Raw genomic sequence first — 24,970 nt, 5'->3', positions numbered from 1 at the left:
ACATCCTTGCCCACAGGAATCTAATACATTTTTTTCAATTTCCTCATTTTCAACTGTGAAAAATAATGATTCAGGAGATAACAAAACAAATCCAAATGAAATAGTGACAAATTCCCTCAAACAGTTGCTCAGCTTGGTTTCACATGTTCTGACAACACTTCGCACAGTCAAGCATAATTTAAAACAATATTTAACATTGCACTCATACGAAAGCTTTATATATAAATAAATGATAAATTCGCTACATATAATCAAAAATGCATTAATTTGATGTTATACTAAATGCTACAATCACAATTAGGAATTATACAGAAAATTAAAATCACAGTGTTAGTATAAATTAAATCTTGGGCATTTTCCATATATCAAATTGTTAACTCTTAAAAAAAACACAAATGTATTCAACTTTAAATTTATGGTGAATGCACCTTCATTTTAACAGCTAAAAAATACCATTTCAATAATAAGGGTCAGAGATATTTGTGATCTTTTGCTGCAATATAGTTTCCTCCCAGTTAGAAAGCTGTTGTACAAAATCTCGATGTGGCCGAATGGTTGCTTTACACTTCTGAACAAGTGCCCAGGCATCCTAGGGGAAAGGAACATTTAGGTACTTTTAATGCATCTGGAAATGCCAGCATTCAAAAGATGGCAATAAAATAAAATTACATTCCTCAGGAGTATCAAGAAAACTGCGGCTCAATTTTCATCACTGTAGCTGGGTGGGGGCCTTCCCCACATGTACTGCTTGGCACAGTGCCTTTCCCTCTTTCTTTTTGTAGGAACTATTTTGGAGTTTGAACACATTTGTTAGAAGGATCTGTGCCTTCTTGTTGGATCGACCCTTAGAAATCCCAAGAATTTTCTTAATATAAATTCTAGATTTGCTCTGCTTGTGGCAACTACCTTCGTGAATGGTAGACCTGAACTATACCCTTATAGCTATCATTCGCTCAGGCTTTGGGGCGTTTAACTGGAAATGAAGTAGATATATTTACAAGTTACCACTGCAGTAAGTTATGGTGAGGTTGAACAACTGATAAAAGATGATTATTAGAGATCTCTGGATCCATCAGATGCCCTCAGCATCTAGTCTTCTCCAAATTCCATCATTGGGAAATGGCATGTTAACAGGATTTGAAGGAATGAATGTAAATGAAAAATAGAAATAGCAGCATCCCAGGAACATTTCCATTTCAAGCAACAATAGAGAGAAGAAATCGTTCTTCCCAGCTAGAATGGTTGATGTGGAGAATGGACTCCAAGATAAAAACATTTAAACTAGTGTAGTGATTAGAACGAGGTTGGCCAGGCAGATCTTATTGAATATTAGTTCTCTGATTGGGGCTGTTAACCTGGACCAATCAAGGAGTCCTGACTGACAGATATAAGCAGGAGTCTCAGGGATTCTCCTCTGGGGACTGGCTCTGATTTGATTGGTCAGAGTCCATGTACTGTGCATATGTAAATAAAGGGTGACTTGGTGACAGGGTACCAGCCTCCATAGAGTTATTTCAACATAGAGTTGTGATCAAATGACGTTTTTCTCGGGGGCAGAATCTTTGCCTGTCATGAAGCATGGAGACAAGTGGCTGGAGAGGAGGATTACCGGTCAGGTTGATGTCAGGGACATAGTCTCTGCCTTCCCACCAGTATAAGAAATAAATCTGAAGTGGGCAGGCCCTAGGCTTCACCTTTCCTTGCTGCCACCATTTGAGGGCTTAAGTGATCAACTAGTAACCATCAATTAACAAACGTTTAGGATCCTCTCCAAACCCTGACCACAATTAACTGTGTTTCCAGCAGGCAAGAATAGTGGCAACCCACCTGATTGGTAAAGTACAGCAGCCTACTAACAGGTTAGTGGGGAAAGGGGCCTTGATCTGCCTTAATCTGGGGTTGATCAGGGATCACAGATGCTGGTGAAAGGGTGGGGGCAGGGAGGTGGCCACGGAACTTTGCCAATTGCTGCTGACATCCTGACATGCCTCCACCATGAGCCCCACCCTTGCTGGCTCCTCCTGGACTTTGGTGTGGGTGTGCCATTAGCAAACACAGCCTCCGAAGTATGTGCTGAAAGTAGCTGCTGACCCCTGATTTTCCAACAGCTCCAGATCTGCTGAAAAGCCCACTAAGTGACCACGTAGGAGTCTGAAAGGCACAAAATTTGTTGGGCTCTTCTATTTGTGTTGGCGAGGGGTGTTCAGCACATAATGGCACTTCCCACCACATTTTCAAGTAAAAGCAGAAATTTTGGCCTCAGTCTGGGAAGAGACTCATTTTATTTTGTTCCATGCTTTCTCATGCTGCAAATTAAGCCGTTCAAGCTGCAGCTGACAGATGGGGAAAGGGACTTCATATAGACAATGGTCAACATCAAGAGGATGCAGTATAGTGGGGTACACACTGGTCCAAAAAAGTAGAAATGTCCACAGTTAGGAGGCTCCACCTCCTTTATCACTAGTCCCTACCCAAAGGCATGCCACAGTACACATCCATACCCTAGTGTAGTATCCTGATTAATTTTCCTTTATATTTCCAATTTTTTTTGGAATCGAGATATACAGCCACTCATGTTTTTCACACTGTAAACCTAGAATCCCTACAGTGCAGAAAGAGGGCATTTGGCCCATCAAGTCTGCACTGACCCTCTGAACAGCATCCCTCCCAAACCCAGCCCTTCCACCCTAACCCTATAACCCCACATTCAGCATGGCTAACCCATCTAACCTGCACATCTTTGCATTGTGGAGGAAACCGGAGCATCATGCAGAAACCCATGCAGACACGGGGAGAATATGCAAACTCCACACAGACAATCACCCAAGGGTGTAATCGAACACAGGTCACCAGATGATAGTGAATAAAAGATAGTTCTGATAGTTTAAGAGTGGCGTTATCATATTGTTCTAGGAGTATGTCTGTCCTTCTCGATACTACCACGTAAGTCACTTGTGTAAAAGACTTTTTCATTTACCTTTAGTGTAATTTTCTGGGAATAGATGAGGTAGGCTATCACTACAGTACAGCAACGACTTATACCCAGAGTGGAGAATACCAGCACCGCACCTTTAGCTGACTGTTCATCTGAAAGAAAGGAATATGTTTGAAGTATGTTTGACACACCTTATATTAAATTCCCCAATTACATGTAATCAAGAAAAGAAAACAGACTTTGAGTGAGATAATTGCAGAATCATAGGTCCTGAATTTGCTCAATCATTGTAGCAAACACCAGTGGGATATGGGTGTGGGAAACTGCAGGATATGCTTTGTTACAACCTTTCTTTTGCACGCTGTTGGATAACAACCAACGGTGTGTGTGTGTGTGTGTGTGTAGCCCGGTGTGTCACCGGAGATGTGGGGTCAACTCCTATACTAAAAGGTCTGAGCAATGAAGGGAAGCATGCTGAATGCTTTCTTAACCACACATCTATATGTAATGCAAACGTCAAAGAATTATATACCTGAACCCCTGGTTCTCTCTGTTCTGCAACACTACCCAAGGCCCTACTTTTAATTGCATAATTCCTGTCAATGTTTGTTTACCAAAATGCAATATTTCACATTTATCCAAATTATCTGCCACTCTTCAGCCCATTGACCCAATTGATCAAGATCTCTTTGTAATCTTAGATAATCTTCTTCACTGTGCACTTTACCACCAATTTTGGTATCATCCGCAAACTTACAAATCATGCCTTCTATATTCTCATCTAAATCATTTATATTAATGACAAACAAAAGTGGGCCAGCACTGATCCCTGTGGAACACCGCTGGTGACAGGTCTCTAGTCCAAAAAACAACGCTCCACCATCACTCTCTTGTGTCCTGCCATTAAGCCAATTTTGTACAATGCGAGTTGGCTATAATGCAATTGACGAATAGGGGAATGGTATTTGTAAAACGTGAGCTTTGTGTTGGCTATAGTGCGATTCCAATGCCAACATCACATGGTCAGTTTGCAGGCTTTGTCCTGAGCATGTGCCAAAAGAGTTTCCACGCTGGCATCAAGGAACTTGAGGAGGTGGAGTGGCTTCTAAGTGTGTGGATAGAAGAGCAAACGAAGAAACGATCTGGGACCACCCTTCTCAGCATAAAAGAGAAAGCCTTCTCAATTTATGAAGAGCTAACAAAACAAGCTGAAAATCCTGTAGATGTGCCTACCTTTAGAGCTAGCAGTGGCTGGTTTGCTGGTTTTAAGAACCTTTATGTTTTTCATAACGTAAAGTCATGTGGTGAAGCTGCCAGTGCAGATGAGGAGCATGCAATGGCATTTCCTCCCATAGTAAAAAAATTATTTGATGAAGAAGGCTACAACTTAGACCAAATTCTCAATTTGGAGGAGACAGGTTTATAATGGAAGCAAATACCATCAAGAACCTACATTTCTATAAATGAAAAACACCCTCCAGGCTTTAAGATGGCAAAGGATCATATGACTGTGCTGCTGGGTGCCAATGCCAGCGGAGAGTTAAAGCTTAATAAGGTTTTGAGCCTGTGGTGGTGTACCACTCTGCTAATCTGTGAGCCTTGAAAGGTTACCTTAAGTCTACTCTAGGCATCTACTTTATGTCAAGCAAAAGAGGTTGGATGACTGGGTAAATTATTTCTGACCTTATTGTTGATGTTTTGGAAGATGTTTTTATAAAGTATTGCAGGAAAAAAAAAATGTGGATTTCAAGATTCTCTTCATCCTGGATAATGTGCCAAGCCATCCTCAGACCATTGGTGAGCTTTCTGAAAACATCAAAGTGCTATTTCTACCCCCAAACACAACCTATTTCCTTCAACCCATGGACCAGGATGCAATAGCAGCTTTTAAAGCTTATTATTTAAGGTGCACATTTAACAGACTGATTGCAGCCACTGAGGAGGATAAGGACAGTGTTCTTCAATTTTGGAAGAACTTTAACATCAAGAAGGCAATTGACATTATCATGGAGGCCTGGGGTGATGCCAGTAAGGACTGCTTGCGTGCAGTTTGGTGAAAGCTTCTCCCAGATCTTTTTCATGCTTTACACAGATCCATCAGAGGAGCTCCCAAGAATCAAAGAACATCGTGTTGGTCTTTGATCTTGCCCTAACCCTGCAAACAAAACTGTACCTGAAGGTGGTGGTGGTGATGATGATGATGATGACAACACTCAGCCCCTACATTAACAACAGAGCTACATCAGAACTTCCTCCCCCATCAAGTCATCTTGACACATTTTCAAGATAAGGTGATAACTTTACTGTTATTTCATTATTACGTGTGAATTCAACTTTTTTCAAACTGTGCCATCCTTTGTGTTACGCTTTTGAGTGATTTTTGACTCATTTTGAGTGATTTTTTTTGTTGGTCTGAGTCTAACTACCCTTTTCCCATAGGCCCCATTATTTCTATAGCATGATTTTCTGTAACGCATTGTTTCACAGGAACACATCTATGGTGTTATAACAGAACCCCCTGTATCTAATTGGCAAGCTCATCCTGAATCCTATGTGATCTAACTTCACTAATTAGTCTACCATGTGAAACCTTGTCAAAGGCTTTAATAAAGTCCAAGTAAACAATGTCTGCCCCTGTGCCCTCATCAATCTTTTGGTCATTTCCTCAAAAAACTCAAATCAAGTTTGTGAGACACGATTTCCCTCGCACAAAACCATGCTGACTATCCCTAATCATTCCTTGCTTCTCCAAATGCATATAAATTCTATCTTTCAGAATCACTTCCAACAACTTACCCATCACCAAAGACAGACTCACAAGGCTATAGTTCCCAGGCTTCTCTTTACATCCCTTCTCAAACAAAGGGACAACATTAGCCACCCTTCACTCATCCGGCATCTCACCCATAGTTATAGATGATACAAATATTTCTGCAAGACGCCCTGCAATTTCCTCCCTAACTCCCCACGACATCCTGGGATACACTAGATCATGTCCTGGAGATTTACCCACCTTTATGTTTTCTAAGATCTCCAGCACTTCCTCTTCTGTAATGTGAACTGTTTTCAAAACATCAACATTTCTTTCCCTCAGTTCTCTAGTCTCCATTTCTTTCTCCAGTAAAAACTGACGGGAAATATTCATCTAATATCTCTCCCATCTCCTGACCTTCAACACGTAGACAACCTCTTTGATCTTTAAGGGGCCCTGCTCTCTCCCTAGTTGCTCTCTGGTTCCGATTGTTTTTGTAGAATCTCTTTGGGTTATCCTTAACCTTATTTGCCAAGGCTATCTCATTTCTTCTCTTTGACTCAATGATCTCCCTCACTGTTCAAGAGATTCATTTGAACCCAGTTGTCTATATCTAATTTATTATTCTTTTTATTCTTCACTAGAACCTCAATATCTTTGTTCATCCATTGTTTTCCAGTCCTTCCAGCCTTACCTTTCACTCTAGCAGGAACATAATGAGTCTGAACTCTCGTTATCACATTTTTGAAAGCCTCCCCCATACTAAACGTCCCTTTACCTTTGAATAGTCTATTCCAATTAACTTTTGAAAGTATTTGTCCCATTCCATTAGAATTTGCCTTACTCCAATTAAAAGTTTTAATTTTTATGGAAGGCTATTCCTGTCTTATCTGAGTCAGTGCCTTCCATTCCAGAAATGACCCATTTATTCCCACTGTCTTTTTCCCGTCTACTGGCAAATTCTCAATCCATGACAGTATATTACCACCAATCCCATGGGTTTTGATTCTGCACACTAAATGTGGGACTTGATCAAAAGCTTTCTGAAAATCCAAACCTACCACATCTTCTGCTTCTTCCTGATCTATTCTACTAATTAAATCTTCAAAATACTCCAGTAGTTTTGACAAACATGATTTATATTTTATAAATCCATTTTGACTTTATGTCATCCCTTCTGCATTCTCTACGTGTCCTGTAATCACATTCTTTATAACAGACATACGCACTTTTCCTACTATTGATATTAGGCTAACCAATCTGTAATTCCCAGTTTTTTCCCTCATTCCTTTTTTAAACAATTGGATTACATTTTGCACTCTCCAGTATGCTGGAACTGTTCCAGAATCTAAGAATTTTGGATGATGATGACGAACACATCTACTATTTCTACGGCCACATCCTTTAATACCCTGATTATCAGGCTTTGGGGTTTTTATCAGCTTTCAGTCCCATTAATTTCTCCAGTGCTACAATTTCATAATATTAATCTTTTCAATTCCTCCTTCGCAATAGACCCTTGCTTCCATATAATTTCTGGAAAATTATTTGTATCTTCTTCTGCGAAGAAGAACTAATGTAGTTGGTTAAATGCTCTGCCATTTCTTTGTTCTCCATTATCAATTCTCCATTTTCAGATTGTAAGGCGTCTGTACTTGTCTGCACTAATATTTTACTTTGCACATTCTTATTTAATCTCTTATAGTTCACTCTTATATTCCTCATATGGTGTATTTTTTCCCTTCTTAATCAATTTCTTGGTTCTGCTCTGCTGAATTCTGAACTGCTTTCAGTCCTCAGGCTTGCTGTCTTTTCTAGCAACTCAATATGACTCCTCTTTGGATCTACTACTATCCTTAGTTTCTTTTGTTAGCCATGGTTAAGCCACTTCTCCTGTTGTGTTATTTCGGCCCAAAAGGAATGTATAAATGTTACAATGCATGCATTTGTTCCTTAAATACTAACCATTGCCTATTCACTGACATGCCTTTTAATGAAGTTACTCAGTCTACTTCCAACCAACTCACCACTCATAATTTTGCAGTTTCCTTTGTTTAGATTTAGGACCCTCGTTTCAGATTTGACTCATCATTCTGTATCCCAATGAAGAATTCTATCATGCTATGAACAGTTTTTCCTAAAAGACCTTTTACAACAAAGTTATGAATTAATTTCTTTTCATATACAGGGCTCCAGAGAAAGGGCTGGATATTGGGAATAGCTGGGATGCTCTTTCAGGAGCTGGTACAAACACAATGGTTCAAATGGCCTCTTTGGATGCTGTAAAATTCTATAATTCTGTGATTTATAAGTCACTGAATGATAAGTTATTTGTTCTGTACTAAAGCAGTACAAGACTGTCCCTAAATTGATATTAAATAGTCATATCACCTGACCAGACTGATAAACTGACTCACATTGGTGCTTTTCTGAAATTCCAGTTGAGATATTCTGATTTATTCTGCTATTATCTAAGCAGTGATTGCTTGATACATCCACTAGATTCCCAAAACAGAAAATATTCTATTCCCCACACTAAAAAAGATAAAGTTGTTACAATCCTACCAGACCACAGAGCTGCTCTTTCTTTAGAGAGATGATTGGTGGTGGTTTAATCTGACAGTTACCACATCTGAGGCAAGAGAAGAGGTTAAGGAGAGTCCTTCATTGTAACCTTCCTGCACTAATGTCCTTAACTTTCGAGCACAAAAAAGTCACAGAAACATAGCAACTGGTGGATTGCTTCAATGAAGCTTTTTTTAACCACAAAATCTAAACCTCTTCCCTAACATGTTGACTTTTATAGTCCAGGGACTGCAGGCCTCAGCGTAGACAGGCAGACTATTAACTCATTGAAGTTATACAGTGCATTTTTATGTACTGTGACACTTGCATTTGTGTGCTGCAAAGTAAATTTAATATTTGCAGGAGTAGTAACTAAACTCACCAAGAAATTCACAGATCTTTGGGAAATGGGCCAAAAGACTGGTTTCTTCTGAAGAAGGAATGTGTAAAATTGAAATAACACTCTCTTCTGGGATGCTAAAAGGACAAATAGATTGTAACAATTGTTTTGTAATGTGATATCATAAGATCGTAAGACTAGAACTACATTGTGGAATAAGGGTGGTGCATACGGATTATTGTAGATCAATTTTAGAACAAAATAATTGTACATATCGTTGAAAAGATTCACAAGGCTATGAACGAGAAGAGATAAGTGGGACAAATTGCTTAAACCCTTAGAAAATCGCATAGGCATGACGGATTAAATAACCACCTGTGCGATAGGATCCTTCATGAATGAGAAATTTCAAGGTATTGGAGAGGTTTCTGTCCAAGCTTTCCTATATTTATAGATAAATGGATACTCATGCTCATTTTTAATTTATTTAGAAAATGTAAACATAAAAATCTGGTCCCACAAAGGTGCCGATGAGTATGTACTGCAATCGCTGGGGCATGAATGGGTTCCGTTGCGGAGTCTGTTCGCAAGCCTGTTTGCACGTAAGTTGGAACACAAGGAAGGACAACATAAAGGAGCCTCTCATAGCTACAGTAAATGCGCCTATGTCGCATCTTTAAAATTACATCCCTATATGAGATTGAATTCGTAAATATGTGCGTTTGTAGGTCAGACATTTGTAAATCGGGAACCCGGTGTATTCATTTCTCGTTATCCATTGATTCCCTGTGTGGATCCACGCACATCAGGTCAGTCTCAAAACCCATCATTTTATTCTCATTGACTCATCTGGCGTGATCACGCGGTCTTTCCGCAATACTGTAGATTGGAGAGTTACATAGGAATTGTATCCGCAAGATAGCAAACAGTATTGTTCAAACCACTCACATTATGTCTTTTTCATGACAGAGGTTGAGGTAAGCCTTGACTTTTAGATCTTTCTGAACTTGCCTGTCAGAGGCTTGTTTAAAATCACCCATGTAAAGTTTGGCTGGTAAAATCTCAACAGGATAGGGTTCAAAGGCGTCCAGCTCCTAGAGACAATTCATCATGCAGAAAGATTTAAAAATTTCTATGTTCAATAAATTCAGAACCTGCTTAAATTGCTTACACCACATGCATCTGCATATTTATCTGTCTTTGTAGAATTCAGATCTCCCTTCGTCTGGGACAAAGAGATAAGAATATACAAATTTGGAACCAGAGTAGTCCATTTGTCTCCTTGACCTCGCTCTACCATTAGACTGTGGACTCAAGGGGAGATAATTAGAAGCTCTCTTGTTGGTCATGGTCATTTCTTGCCAGACAATGCCAAACATATTATTTGCAACCTTTTAGCCAAAACCTAAATATTATCCAGTTCTTGCTGTGTATGGACATGCACTACTTCAGTAACATAAAACATAGAACTGTGGATGCTGGAAATCTAAAATATGTAGAGATATACTCTGAGGTCCCTTTGTTCTTCTACACATTTCAGAATCTCACCATTCATTGTGTGTTTGTTGGTGCTATTTGACGACCCTGAATACATTACCTTACGCTTCTCCAGAATGAATTATAATTGCCACCTGTTTTCCTCAACTGACTAGTTCATTGATTTTTTCCTATATTCTGTGATTTTCACCCTCACCATCAACCACATCAAGTTATTCTCATACAATTTGTAACCTTCTTAATCACACCCTGTCAATCACTAAAACAGTTATCCAACAATTCTCTTTGCTTCCTGTCACTGAGTTTCAATTTGCCATTTTCCCTCCAATCCCATGAGTTTCTAATTTACAGATCAGCCTGCCATGTAGGCATCACCTGGGATGGAGCAAAAGAGATAGACCAGGGATGGCAGCTGTCTAATGGCCATTGTCCCACATGGGATTAGGAGAACTAAACCTAAGCGCAAGAAGTAAGTCTGCCATGTGAGACTTTGTCAAAAGCCTTGCTAAAATCCATGTAATGTACATCGCATGTACTGCCCTTATCAATCCTCCTTATTACTCACTCAAAAATTTCAATCATTTTATCAGGCTCGGACTTGCTTTAACAAAGTTGAATGTCCATGATTAATGTCTCTCACGTCCATGAGAGAAGATTTGTAGCTTGGGTTATGGATGAGGTTGTAGACTTGCTCGCCGAGCCAGTGTGTTTGATTGCAGACGTTTCGTCACCCTGCTGGGTAATTTACAGTAACGTTACCTAGCAGGGTGACAAAATGTCTGCAATAAAACACACCAGCTCAGCGAGAAAGTCTACAACCTAATCTGTGTTTTTCTAAATGATAATTCTTACAGGTTTGCAGAAATTTTTCCAGTCATTTCTTGAGCAGCAGGGTAAAGCTGACTGGGCTGTAATTACTCAGGCCTTCTCTCTTTTAAAACAACAGCACATTAACATTTCTCCAGTCCTTTGGCACCAACGTCAATAGCCAGAGAGAATTAGAAAATGATGGTCAGAGCCTCCACTATTTCTTCCCTTGGCAGCCTGGAATACCTTTCAGCCACACTGGCTGATATGATTGTTTTCAGTGTTCTAATCATCTTAATATTTCTTCTCTCACAATGTTAATTCCATCCATTATTTCACATTACTCCTCCTTAACTACAGTTTCTGCTTTGTCCCTCTCCTTTGTGAAAACATCTTTGAAATGACAAACAACACAATTACTTGTTTAACAGTAGAACAAGTGCGCAGAGGCTTTACAGAGCTATTTCGATTCTTGTTTTAACACCTGTTAGGGAAGCGAAAAAGCAATCTGAATGTGAATCTTTTTTCTCCCCAACAATAGTGATACCACCATTAAAACTATGTTGCAGGTACAGATTATCATAAAGAATGCACAGGGGTATCGTACAATACCCTGTGCAACTCCCTTTTGTAACACAGATTCAACAGACTTAACAAAGTCGGATGGCTCAAGATAACCAAACATACCTGTGGCGTGTAAAATATTCTCTGTGTCCTGAAGAATGGATAGCAGGCAGAGAAGAATTCATACCCACCATTCAGGACCATGATAGGTTGGCGACTGATAACTTCTAGTAGCTTTGCATATTGAATAGCAGGACCTAGAATTGATACAGAATTAATTAGTATCATGACTTATTAACCCAAAATGACAGTATTGTGAAACCTCAGTTTAAGGAAATTGGTCTTAATTCATACACTCGGTCTGTGAATTCCAGAATCTGAATGGCATACGTCTGACTCTGGGGCGAACCCCCTGTAGATTGTGTATTCCAGTTGCTTGATGATAATTCAGAATTGAAAGGGGGATTTTACTGGCCCATGGGTAGCAGGCTGGGGCTGGAAGGCAGTAACATGCCACAGAAGCCATGTTCAGGTAGCTCCCCAATAAAGCCCCATGACTAGGCTATTTTACCAACAGTGAGATTGTAAGTGCAGAAGTTGGTTTGATCAAAGGCACACAGCTAATTTAAATAATTAAGGGTCATATAAGGGACTTAAGAAGGCAGACCATATGCTGCAATCACCCTTTCAAGTTTCAGATGAGGACAATTTTTTTCTCAAGGAGAGAGGCAAATCTTTGGAACTCTTCTGCAAAACAGTGGAAGCAGAATCTTTGAATATTTTTTGGGCAGAAGTCAATAGATTCTTGATAAGCAACCGGTAAAAGGTTTTTTTCAGGTAGTTGGGAATGTAGAATAATCAGCCATGATAATTTTGAATGACAACAGGATCGAGGGACCAAATGGCCTACTTTTGCTCCTAATTAGTTTGTTTGTATGTGTAACCATACTGACTCAATGTACAAATTCATAATTCAAAATTATTTCTTGGACAGGAAAAGTTGGAGCGTAGGTGATCATTTTCTTTCAGGTCTTTTAAGTGGAGATGCAATGTAAAACAGAGGTTCTTCAATAAGAGAGAAAGGAGAACATCACAATTCAGCGCTCAGATGATACAACTGCACCTTCCCAATTTGAAGGTATAAAGGGCAATTATGGAACTTTGTTGATACCCATTTTAAGATTAGCTAACTGAACATGGATCCGAAATCAAACTGCCGTCTTTCCTAATATTATGACTTGGCTGCTGAATGGCTGAACCGACTGAGGCATCCAGATAGTCAGTATTGTTGAAGGTACACACCATATAGTAAAAATACACCTTGTTCAATGGCATAAAATTGGTTGCATTTGCCTTGGATATTCATTATGCCCTCCATCTGTCAATGGATATCAGATGGGACATACAATAGTTTTACTATCACCAGTAATCTAATGGTATAACTTCTTAATTTATCTAAATGATTATAGCTGTATATGTTGATTTTCTATTTACCTTCCACATCAGATGATTTTGTGTGCCCATCATATACCACACAATGCTTTACACACTCAAGCTCTACATCTTGTGGTAGCAAATAATTTCCATCTGCATCCTGAAAAGCAACAGTAGTGACTAAATTATTTGTATATAATAAAAAGTTATATTGGAAAAGTTGGGAAGATTATTAACATCACACTCTATCGTTCTGAGGGTCTAACATTTCAGTTCAGGCAAAGGCCTTAATCACATTCAAGGTATAAAGCTTCCCGGGCTGCTTCCACAGCATCAATAAAGGACGATTTTTTTTACAAATTATTTAAATATTTTCTGTTAGACATCATGGGTTGTATATAAACATACTGACAAGCTGGGACTGAGAGGGGTTGGTAGTGCTGTGGGAAACTCAAAAGCCTGGGTTCATAGAAACATAGAAAATAGGAACAGGGACAGGACATTTGGTCCTTTAAGCTTGCTCCGCTATTTAATATGATTATTGCTGATCATCCCATTCAGTATCATGTGCCTGTTTTCTCCCCATGCCCTTTGTTCCCTTCAGCCCTAAGAAATAAATCCAACACCTTCTTCGAAACATTCAATGTTTTGGCCTCAGCTGCTTTCTTTGGCAGAGAATTCCACAGGCTACCCCTCTCTGGGTGAAGAAAGTACTCCTCATCTCAGTCCTAAATTGCCAACCATATAACATTAGATTGTGACTCCTGGTTCTGGACTCCCTGGTCATCACAAACATCCTTCCTACATTTACCCTGTCTAGTCCTGTTAGAATTTTATAAGGTTCAATGAGATCATTCTTCTAAACTCCAGTGAATATCATGTTAACTGATCCAGTCTGTCCTCATACTTCAATCCTGCCATTCCAGGAATGAGTCTGATAAATCTTTGTTGCACTTCTTCCATAGCCATCTTTCCTGTTCAAAACTGCCACAATACTCCAGGTGTGGGTCTCGCCTGGTACAATTTCAGCAAGAAACCCATGCTCCTGCATTCAAATCTATTTGCTATGAAGGCCAACATACCACTTGCCTTCTTTACTGTCTGCTGCACCTGCATGTTTACTTTGAGCAACTGATGTACAAGGACACCCAGATCTCATTGCACCTCCCCCTTTCCCAATCTCTTGTCATTCAGATAATAATCTGTCATCCTGCTTTTGCTATCAAAGTGGGTAATCACATTTATTCATATTGTACTTCATCTGCCAAGGATTTCCCCATTCACTCAACTTGTCCAAATCACATTGAAGCATCCCTGCATCCTCCTCACAGTTCACTCTCACAGCAAACTTAATGTCAACTACAAACTTAAAGATATGACACAAAGTTTCCTCATCTAAATCATTTAGATACATTGTCCCTTCCTTGGATTTAATACTATCCATAATTTCCCTAATTGACCAAATTAGCCATGGTTTTCCAAGGACTCTGCTATTAAACCTTAGTAGACTCCTGCATTTTCCCCATTACCAAAGTCAGGTCTATAATTCCTATTTTTGCTCTACATTTTACCTTTTTTTAAATAGTGGGATTACATTAGCTACCCTCAAATCCATTAGAACTTTTTCAGAGCCTATGGAACCTTGAATGATGACTATCCACTATTTCTAAGTTACTTCTCTAAATACTCTGGAATGTAGATTATCAGGCCCTGGGGATTTATTGGTTTTTAATTCTATCAATTTTCCTAGCAATGCTGATTTCCTTATCACCGGACACTGTGTATAAAACATCTTTGGAATGTTATTTGTGTCCCCTTTTGTGAAAACAGAACCAAGCAATGTATTCAATTGGTCTGCCATCTCTTTGTTTCAGTTTTTAAACTCCTCTGTTTCTGACTGTAAAGGGCCTACATTTGTTTTCACTAATCTTTTTCCCTTCACATACTAAAGAATCTTTTACAATCAGTTTGTATGTTTCCCGCAAGCTTACTCTTGCACTCTATTTTCCTCTTCTTAATCTACTTGTCTTCCTTTACTGAAATCTAAACTGCTCCCAATTCTAAGTCTGCTTTTTTTTGGTCAATTTGCATGCCCCTTCTTTGGATCTAATATTATCCTTAATTTCTCTTGTTGGCCATAGTCAAGCCACATTTCCCATTTTATTTTAGTGCCAAGTAAGAATGAATACTTGTTGGAGTTCCGCTATGCACTTTCTAAATGGATAAAAAACAACACTGGCTGAATGATAGGAAATAGACAGTAATGGTTAATAGATTTTTTTGGGTTGGAAAAAGGTTTGTGTGGAAATCCCAGATGTCAATATTGGGACATTTACTTTTCATGTTATCTATTAATCATGGTATGCAGGGGCGATTTCAAAGTTTGCAGATGACACTCCACTTGGATTAATTGTAAACTGTGAAGAGGACAGTTTGGAACTCCAAAAGGCCATCGACAAATTGGGAGAGTGGGTGGATAGGTAGAAAGATGGAGTTCAATGCAGAGAATTGAGTGGTATACACTTTGGTCCGAAGAACACTGAAAGATAGGGGTACAGGAGCAGAAGGACCTTGTTTGCAATTTACATAGATGATTTGGAGTGTGGTGTGTCAAAATTTGCAGATGACACTAAGATGAGTGATAGAGCAAATTGTGCAGAAGACACTGAAAGTCTACAGAGGGATATAAATAGGCTAAGTGAGTGGGCAAAGGTCTGGCAGATGGAGTACAATGTTGATAAGTGTGAGGCCATCCATTTTGGTAGGAATAACAGCAAAATGGACTATGTTTTAAGTGGTGAAAAATTGCAGCACGCTGCTGTGCAGAGAGACTTGGGTGTCCTTGTGCATGAATCGCTAAAAGTAGGATTGCAGGTGCAGCAGGTAATTAAAAAGGCAAATGGAATTTTGTCTGTCATTGCTAGAGGGATGGAGTTTAAAAACAGGGAGGCTATGCTGCAGCTGTATAGGGTCCTGCTGAGGCCACACCTGGAGTACTGTGTGCAGTTTTGGTCTCCTTACTTGAGAAGGTATATACTAGCACTGGAGGCGGTGCAGAGGAGATTCACTCGGTTGATTCCAGAGTTGAGAGGGTTGGATTATGAGGAGAGACTGAGTAGTCTGGGATTATACTCATTGGAATTCAGAAGAATGAGGGGAGATCTTATAGAAACATATAAGATTATGAAGGGAATAGATAAGGTGGAGGCAGGGAGGGTGTTTCCACTAGCAGGTGAAACTAGGACTAGGGGGCATAGCCTCAAAATAAAGGGAAGCAGATGTAAGACTGAGGTCAGGAGGAACTTCTTCACCCAAAGGGTTGTGAGTCTGTGGAACTCCCTGCCCAGTGAAGCGGTTGAAGCTACCTCGCTGAGTGTGTTTAAGGCAAGACTAGATAAATTTTTGTACAGTAAAGGAATTAAGGATTATGGTGTCCGGGCGGGTAAGTGGAGCTGAGTCTCAAAAAGATCAGCCATGATCTTATTGAATGGCGGGGCAGGCTCGAGGGGCCGGATGGCCTACTCCTGCTCCTAGTTCTTATGTTCTTATGACCTGGGTACATGTGAACATCATTGAAGGTGGCCAGGTGGAAGAGCAGTTAATAAAGTATGCAGCATTCTTGGTTTTATTAATTAGTGGCATACAGTACAAGAGCAAGGAGGTGATCTTGAACTTGTGCAAGGCACTTGTTAGATCGCAGCTGGAGTATTGTATAAAGCTGTGGGAACCACATTATAGGAAAGATGTGAACACATTGGAAAGAATGCAGAAGAGATTTGCAAGAATGGTTCTAGAAATGAAAAACTTCAGTTATGAGGATAGTATGAAGAAATTTGGACTGTGTTCCTTAGAAAAATGAAGGCTGAGAAAAGATTGGACTGAGGTTTTCAAAATCGTGAGTGGGCTGGATGGAGTAGATAGGAAGAAACTGTTCCTGCTTATAAAAGAAATAAAAGAACAAGAGGGCATAGATTCAAAGTGATTTGCAAACAAAACAAGAATGATATTAGAAGAAACTCTTTCACACATTGCACAATTAGAGTACGGATTGCACTGCTTGGAAATGTGGTGGAGGCAAGTTCAATTGAAGCTTTTGAGAGGGCATTGAATGATTATTTGGATAGAAATGGTGTAAGGGGTTTAGGAAAAGGGAGGAGATTGGCACTATATAATAGAATCAGTGCATGCAAGATGAGCTGTTGCCGACTTACCCTCAGCCCCTTAAATAATGTTCTCCAATGTATCATAGCCAATTTGTACCTTATACCATCACAGTTTCCGTTACTTAGATTGAGGACCCTAGTCTTAGAGTCAATCATATCACTCTCCACCTTAGTAAAGAATTCTACCAATTTTTGGTCACTCTTCCCGAAAGGGTCTCACATAGCTAGATTGCCAGTTATTCCTTTCTCTTTGCACAGTACGGATTCTAGGATGACCTGCTCTTTCATTGGTTCCTTCATGTAATGATCCAGAAAACCATCCTGTACACACTCCCAAGAACTCCTCCTCTGTAGTATTGTTACTGATTTGATTTGGCCAGTCTATGTGCAGATTATGTGCAGATTCCATCTCATGCTGTGAGGTTTATATAATGGGGGAATCTGATTCTGGGTAAGATTGAAGGGCCAGAGGGAATAATTTCTTGCCTTCTTTCAAAGGCTGTTCTCACCTTACTAAAAATTTCAAATTTCCCAAGGCCTAGAAAACTCTGCCTTGCCATTGTTAATATACTGTTGAGCTGGAGGAGCACAGTAGGTCAGGCAGCATCAGAGGAGGAAAGTTGACGTTTCGGGTCGGGACCCTTCTTCAGAAATGGGGAGGGGAAGGAAGCTGGGAAATAAATGGAGGAGGGATAGGGCTGGGGGAAGGTAGGTGGGATGGTGATAGGTGGAAGCAGGTAGGGGATAGTGGAGATTGGTCAGTGGGAAGGGTGGGGCAGATAGGTAGAGAAGAAGTTAAGTCAAGGAGGCGGGGATGAGAGAGGGGGTTGGACATGGGATGAGACCAGGGGTCTCCCAATGCAACCCACCGGTGATCTCCTCCTCCCTGAAGCTCTTTAACAAAATCTCCCCACCCCTGGCCTCATCCCATGTCTAATCCTCCCTCTCATCCCCAACCCCTTGACCCAACACAACCTACCTTATTCCCCACATATCTGCCCTACCTTCCCACTGACCAATCCCCACTACCCCCTACCTGAATCCACCTATCACCATCCCACCTACCTTCCCCCAACCCCACCCCTCCTCCCACTATTTATTTCCCAGCTCCCCTCCCCTTCCCTAATCCTGAAGGGTCCTGACCCGAAACATCGACTCTCCTGTTCCTCTGATGCTGCCTGACCTGCTGTGTTCCTCTAGCTCCACACTGTATTGATTCTGACTCCAGCATCTGCAGTTCTTGCTATTTCTTGCCATAGTTAAACCTGATTCAAGGCATTCAGCTCATAAGCATATTTAAAATATCAGCCGGCCTGATGGGATTGGGTTTGCTGCTGGCACCATGTCCTGCTTGAACAATAAACAAATGTCTATGGAATTAGAGACAATTTCAGTTTTGCCCTTTTAACTCCTCCATCCAGAATCCACATCCAATTATCTTGCTCACATTTAAGACTCCTACCACCTAGTACAGACCAAATCCTCTCAAAACATATCAAAGAGACAGCCTAAACCCTAACTTTTAATTTGTTTACAGGCAAGTATAAGGCTCTGCATTCTGGATGTGATTCAATCGGTCAGACTCTGGGTTTTAAGTTAAACAAACTTTATTCTTAGATCACAATTAAAATATAAACAAGATAAGAAGAATTAGCATAACTTTAACTCTATCAAAATACTTAACAAAATAATATATTATTTAACTATTATTCATCAACTGTTCCAATATAGCAGCATCCCATAAAGACACCCTTGGCAAAGGCAAATTCAGCAAAGCAGATTTCCCTCATTTGCTATCTCTAGTCCAGGAGAAAGGAAAAACCGAAAGCATGAATCTCACAGCAAAGAGAGAACCCAAGCTTTTGCAGCAGCAGACAGAGAGCTGTATCTAGCAGCTTCAACTCCAAAACCCCACCTTCAACAACTGAAAGCAAGGTTAAAACCCATGCGTCTGTGTGAGCCTGACTGCCGACTCACACTTTGTTTGTCGAATTTTAAATAACTCCAAAACTATTTACTCTGCTTCCCACTGAGCAGAAACTTCAGTACCAGGTTTATAACACACCCCTTTGAGAGAACAAGGACAGACAAAACCATCTTAAAGGTACATATCATCACGCACCAACCCCACCTCTCCCCTGCCCCACTATTACAATTTTGTTAGTGAGTTACACTCTCCATTGACCTTGAATGTCATGCTAACAAAAAAGTGCTTCTTACAAAGAAAGCTCTTGATTATAATCAAATGCAATAAGGCCACATGATCCTCAAAGGCTGGACCTACTTAATGAGAAAGGAAATTCCAGTAGTTCATTTAATTTATTAATTTCTTATTTTTTACCTCTACTTCATTGTTAAGAATGGTACATTTTGTAATTCTTTGGTCAGAACTCCTCAAACTCATTAACCATATCAATTATAATAGAACTTAAGAAATAGGAGTTGGAGCAGGTTGTGAAGTCCATTGAGATGCTTCAACGTTCAATACAATTACCTTCTACCTCAACTTCACCTTCCCACACTTGCTCCATATTCCTCGATTCCCTTAGTTCTGCACTGTAACAACTCTGTGATTTTCTGCCTGCTTCCAGAAGCCAAAATATTATTAGAGGTGATTCCATAATTGGGCAGCACTTGGTGAATAATCCCTAGACCGATCGTAGCACCCCAAACATCAAAATAAGATAACCAGTCATGCTCATAAGATGGCTCAAATAAGGCTTGACAGAATGACATATGTTCATATGCAGGGAGGTGTTCTCTGAAAGCAAAGAAATATATTCAAGCATTGCACCTTTTTTGAACTAACTAGAAGCCTATAGATCCCCATTGCTTTCACCATATTTGAGCCAATCAGAAATGATGCACCAACCGATTAGCATCCTTTTCTCCTATTGGATAAATTTTTGTGATTGCTACAAATTTGGTATTATTGCTTTTAACTTTGATAGTTGCAAGACAAAAAACTTCAGTGGTATTCTAACATAAGATACCTTAAAATGAGAACTTAATGTAAATTATTTCTTCTATTAAACAGAAAATAAATGTTACCATTTTTGCTCTCTTGGCTGTTATCACGTGACTTTCGTCATACTGAGACTTGGTTCGTACATCTGAAATAATTTTTAAAAAATTACAGTAAAAACTCATTCTTATTAGACAATAGGTAAGGCGTAAAATGTTTATTCTGTTTCTAAAAAAGACTAAGATTTTGTATGGCTTATTAACTGCTGCCTGAGTCCCACTGTGAAGACCTCTCTACAGCTGATCTACAACAACTTGTCACTGAGGGGGAAGTGGAAGCTGGAGATGAAGTCATGGATGCAGCACCACGAGAGCTTTCCACTTCTGTTTTGTTTTCTATCCTGAGGGAAGTTGAGAAGCAGTTGCAGCTCTTAGAGGACAACGTTTACAATGCAGAACACAGCAGGGTAGCAGTTTAAACATTTAGGCAAATAAATTTACAGAAATCATATTTGTTGCTGCTTGTGTGATTTTTAAACAAAGCCTCAAACCTGTTTACCACTTGTGCTGACTCTCTTTGTGTAACAAGTATGTACAGGTTTGCAGTAAACTGCAGACTCTCATATCACTAGCCGATCTACTTTGGGATTGTTCAATGCAAGTCAGTAATAGGCTATTTTGTAATAGTGTCAGACCTTGAACTACTGTTTCACTCTGAGAAGAAGAGTCAACTGCATGATACTGTGGGACTCTTACTAGTGTTTGGGGCATTAAATTCCACCATTACACTCTTTATTCAGATGAAATAAATATATAGCTCTAGTGGTCAAAGTCAGTTAGAAGTGTAACATGGCAAACGTGACACTTAAATTAAGGATATGCTATTGTAGCAAAAACAAAATATTTGCATCTACTTTTCAATTAATGATTATATCTCTAAATTCGGTTACTGAGTGCAAACGTATAGATGAAAAACTGCAGGCCAGATACATGAATAGAACATGCATGGTGGACAGAGGGATTACTTAAAATTGCATGGATGATTCAGATTGCATTTAGTTGAGTTCTTTCTTTATAAACTGACAGAATATAAAAGGAGTGGTTCAGTTTGAATAAATGATTCAGTTTGAAAATGTCAATTTGAAACGTTCCAATTAATTTAAAACTTCTGAAAGAGAAACCCATTTGCATTTCCAATCACCACGTTGGATAAGTTAGATTCCAGCTGTGATATGAAATGGGAAAAAATGATTTTAAAATAAATAATAAAGAGTTAGCTATTCCTTAGAATGGAAATATTTAATTATACTGCCCACTTAAAAAAGTTGTATAAGAACGTGTTCACCATAAATATAGCTCCATTCTGCATGATTGTGTGACTGCAATTCAAGTGGATGTTTATCTTTTGTAAAATAATTCACTTGATATTTTCAATATTAAACCAAGCCTCTAGAAATCTCCACCATTTGCTATAGTCCAAGGTGAGACATTATGGTGATTGCTTGCAACCTATTTTCCCAGCATCTTCCTGAAAATTTTCCAGAAGTTGAAGGCTAATATATGCATTCACAAGAATGATTGTAAAATATGAGAAATAAAATTATCCAGGGGAAGAATTCTAAGAAAGATTAAAACACATGCAGGGAGGCTGAAAACATTTAGCACATTAAAGATTAATGGTATTGGTGATAAGTAGTAAGTTTAGCAGAGATGTAACAAAAACAAAATTCACTAATTCACTAATAGCCTGAAAGCTGATTGCACACAATGGTACCAATGTGTAATACAAACATATCTTGAGCAGATCACATCAGCCAATATTTACTCCTTCTCTGTTTGCTAGAAATAGAAGCTGAACATGATTCACTGACAAACACATCTGAAAAACAATTGGTTTTGGAAAAATTGTAAATATTCCTGGGGATAAATTTTTATTATTTTGCTATTTTGTTTTTCAATCTACACCATTTCAGTCCCTATGTTAATATTCTGAAGTCTTTCCAGAGGCATTTGGTCTGGTTACCTGAGAATAAGGCAGATGTAAGACATGATTTTTATTGACACAATGTCTCACTATCTGTGTGCTAAAAATATTTGCTTTTCATAAATGAATTACTTTTATGGAGTATCTGTTACATGAGTTATTTCATTAAATTTGAATTTTAGAAAATGTACGATAACATTATAATAAAAAAGCCAGCATGAATTTTTTAAAGGGGAATCTTAATGCAAATTAGTTCTTTGCTGAAATAAAAGCAAGTTAATGAGATAGCCTGATTGATGTTGTGTTAATGAACCTCTAGTTCGTGTTGGATAAAGTATCATATAGCTAGCTTGTTTGTAAAGTTGAAAACCACAGGATTAAAACAGGATTAGTTGTATGGCTATTAGTTAAGAGTGAAACAGAGAAGAGAATAATGATCAAGCATTGTTTTTTAACCTGGTGTTCAGTGTGCAGTGGTGTCCCCCAGGGTCCAATATTGGTATCACAGTTCAGTTGAGGATACAGGGCATAACTTCACAGCGCTGATGGTACAAAACTCTGAAATGTAGTAAACTATGAAAAACACAGTAACCATTTTCGGGAGAGGTACAAATGTATTTTACGTTCTTCATCAGCTGTGCTGAGGTCAGAAATCACACGACAGCAGGTTATAATCTTGTTGGACCACAATCTGGTGTCGTATGACTTCTGACTTTGTCCACTCCAGTCCAACACAGGCACTTCCACATCATGGCTGTTTGAGGATGAGGATCATGAAAAATCTAGCTGGTGATCTCACCAGTTAACCACCCACCCAGACCTGGTTGAAATCTTATGGGCTGTGAGGAAACTTCAAGAAGCTTACCTGCCATTCGTCCTGTGAATACTTAATAGATTCATCCAGCTACCACTGTCACAGCATGGTAAGGCCTATGTCATGCATAAGGGCCTGGCAGTTTTGGGTGTGCACACTGGTGTCAGGCAAAGCAAAAAAACTGCTTTGCTGGCTTTTTGGTTCATCCTCCTTCCCCAACTGTTAAAGTCATTTACTGCTTCATGCCTCCCCACAATGTTCCTTAAACATGGACCTCCAACAACACCCTATCCCCAAACTGCTGAGATTCCTGACATAAGAATAACCTGAGCTTCTCGGTATGGTTCTACTGTGTAGTTCCATATGCAGGGAGAAGAATTTAAGATGCAGCAGAGTACAGGTGACAATGAGGTAAGAGTGAAAGTCATTGATGCAAGGGAGATGAAATGGGTAATCTTGGCAGTGAGTAGGATATGTGTTTTTGTAACAAGGAATCAAATAGACAAGGAAAGATAATGACCGTGGCTATAATTAAAATTGATGGCACTGGTGACCTTAACTACGGAAATCTCAGTTCTGTTGGTAGGGTGGAAGTATACTCAAGGAATCTGAACAGAAAGTTGTGGGAGAGGTATGAGTAGAGTGGAAAAAGCGTATTCAAATCATAATATTATCATCATATTATCCAAATAGCTGCCCTGAAATGCTGCTCAAACCTTTTGCTTTGAAAGCCTATGTTTTTCCTCTCCCAAAGCCACCCCATTCTAATTAATTTAAAACCCTCTCTTTAGCCCTATATATGCAACTTTCCAGGAACTTGGTCCCAGTACAGTTTAACTGAAGCCCATCTCACTGGAACAGGTCCCTTTACTCCCTCCCTAAGTATTCTTGCCAGTGACCCTTGACCTGAAACCCAATTCTCCCAGACTAACCTTTAAGCCAAGCAGTAACTCCTTAAAAACCGAAAGAACTGTGGATGCTCTGAATCAGGAACAAAAACAAAGTTGCTGGAAAGGCTCAGCAGGTCTGGCAGCATCTGTGAAGGAAAAAAACAAAGTTAACATTTCGGGTCCAGTGACCCTTCCTCAGAAACTGAAACGTTAACTCTGTTTGTTCCTTCACAGATGCTGCCAGACCTGCTGAGATTTTCCAGCAACTTTGTTTTTGTTCCATTAACTCCTTAATTTTATTTACCCTTTGCCAATTTGCCCATGACTCAGGCAGTAATCTTGACATTATTTCCTTGCTTTCTCATTTAGCTCCTTGGTATTCAAATTCTTTCTACTTTTATCAATATCATTGGTACTAATGTAGATATCACAACTGGATCCCTTCCCTCCCACTCCAAATTTCTCTCCAGCCAGACAAGATTTCCTTGATCCTGGCACTAGGCAGGCAACGCAGCCTTTGAGACTCAGACTCAGGACTACAGAAGACATTAGGATCTATTTCCCTAAGTATACAGTCCCCGACCACTATTAGATTCCTGTTTCCTCTGCACATTTGGATTGCTCGCTGTACCACAGTGCTGAGGTCAGTTTGCTCATCCGCCCTGCAGTCCCTACTCTTGTGCACATGAACATGATTACCTTTCCACCACTCTCACTAGTACATTGATATGTTGGCATGCTGGGTCAATAGAGTGTTATGGTCGTGCTGTGATTGAATTGCTCAGATTGGCTCCTCGTCTTGGCCGGGCACAGGCCGTATCATGGAAGCCAAGAACTTGTATGGCACAGCCATTTTAAACAACTGGGATGGTTTTTCACAGATTCACCAGCAATCACATTGAACCAGCCAACTTTCCATTTACACAAAATTATGAGCAGCTAACTTGCAAGTAAAGCTCCACAAATATATTTTTGGTTATTTTCTGCATTACTACTTACAGGTGCTTGCTGGGAAGCTGTAAAACAGGTTCTTTAAAATAAACTGGACATTTTCACTAACATGAACCTGAATGAGCAGCTCAAGGGTTACATTTATGTTGGTCACACTTGCACATGAGCCTGAGTGAAAGTTATTAAGTGGGGAAAGGCACTCCCTTTTTCCTACAAAGTGCAGGGCTGGATGAACACAGCAGGCCAAGCAGGATCATAGGAGCAGAGAGGCTGACGTTTCGGGCCTAGACCCTTCATCAGAAAAGGGTCT

General features: G+C 39.6%; 1 protein-coding gene across 1 annotated transcript; it reads right to left on the bottom strand.

Annotated features, from left to right (window-relative positions):
- Positions 1-430: 430 nt before the first annotated feature.
- Positions 431-21,147, bottom strand: styxl1 (serine/threonine/tyrosine interacting-like 1; the record flags this gene model as incomplete). Its single annotated transcript, XM_048612394.1, has 8 exons — positions 431-589; positions 2,978-3,087; positions 8,635-8,729; positions 9,541-9,686; positions 11,584-11,717; positions 12,955-13,054; positions 20,109-20,170; positions 21,102-21,147. Coding segments are annotated over 8 exons (825 nt in total), but the record flags the coding sequence as incomplete, so codon positions are not given.
- Positions 21,148-24,970: the final 3,823 nt, after the last annotated feature.

Source organism: Rhincodon typus, chromosome 26, assembly GCF_021869965.1.
Source record: "Rhincodon typus isolate 14 chromosome 26, sRhiTyp1.1, whole genome shotgun sequence".
In the NCBI taxonomy this organism is placed as follows: Eukaryota; Metazoa; Chordata; class Chondrichthyes; order Orectolobiformes; family Rhincodontidae; genus Rhincodon; species Rhincodon typus.
This window is presented reverse-complemented; position numbering and strand designations above follow the sequence as displayed.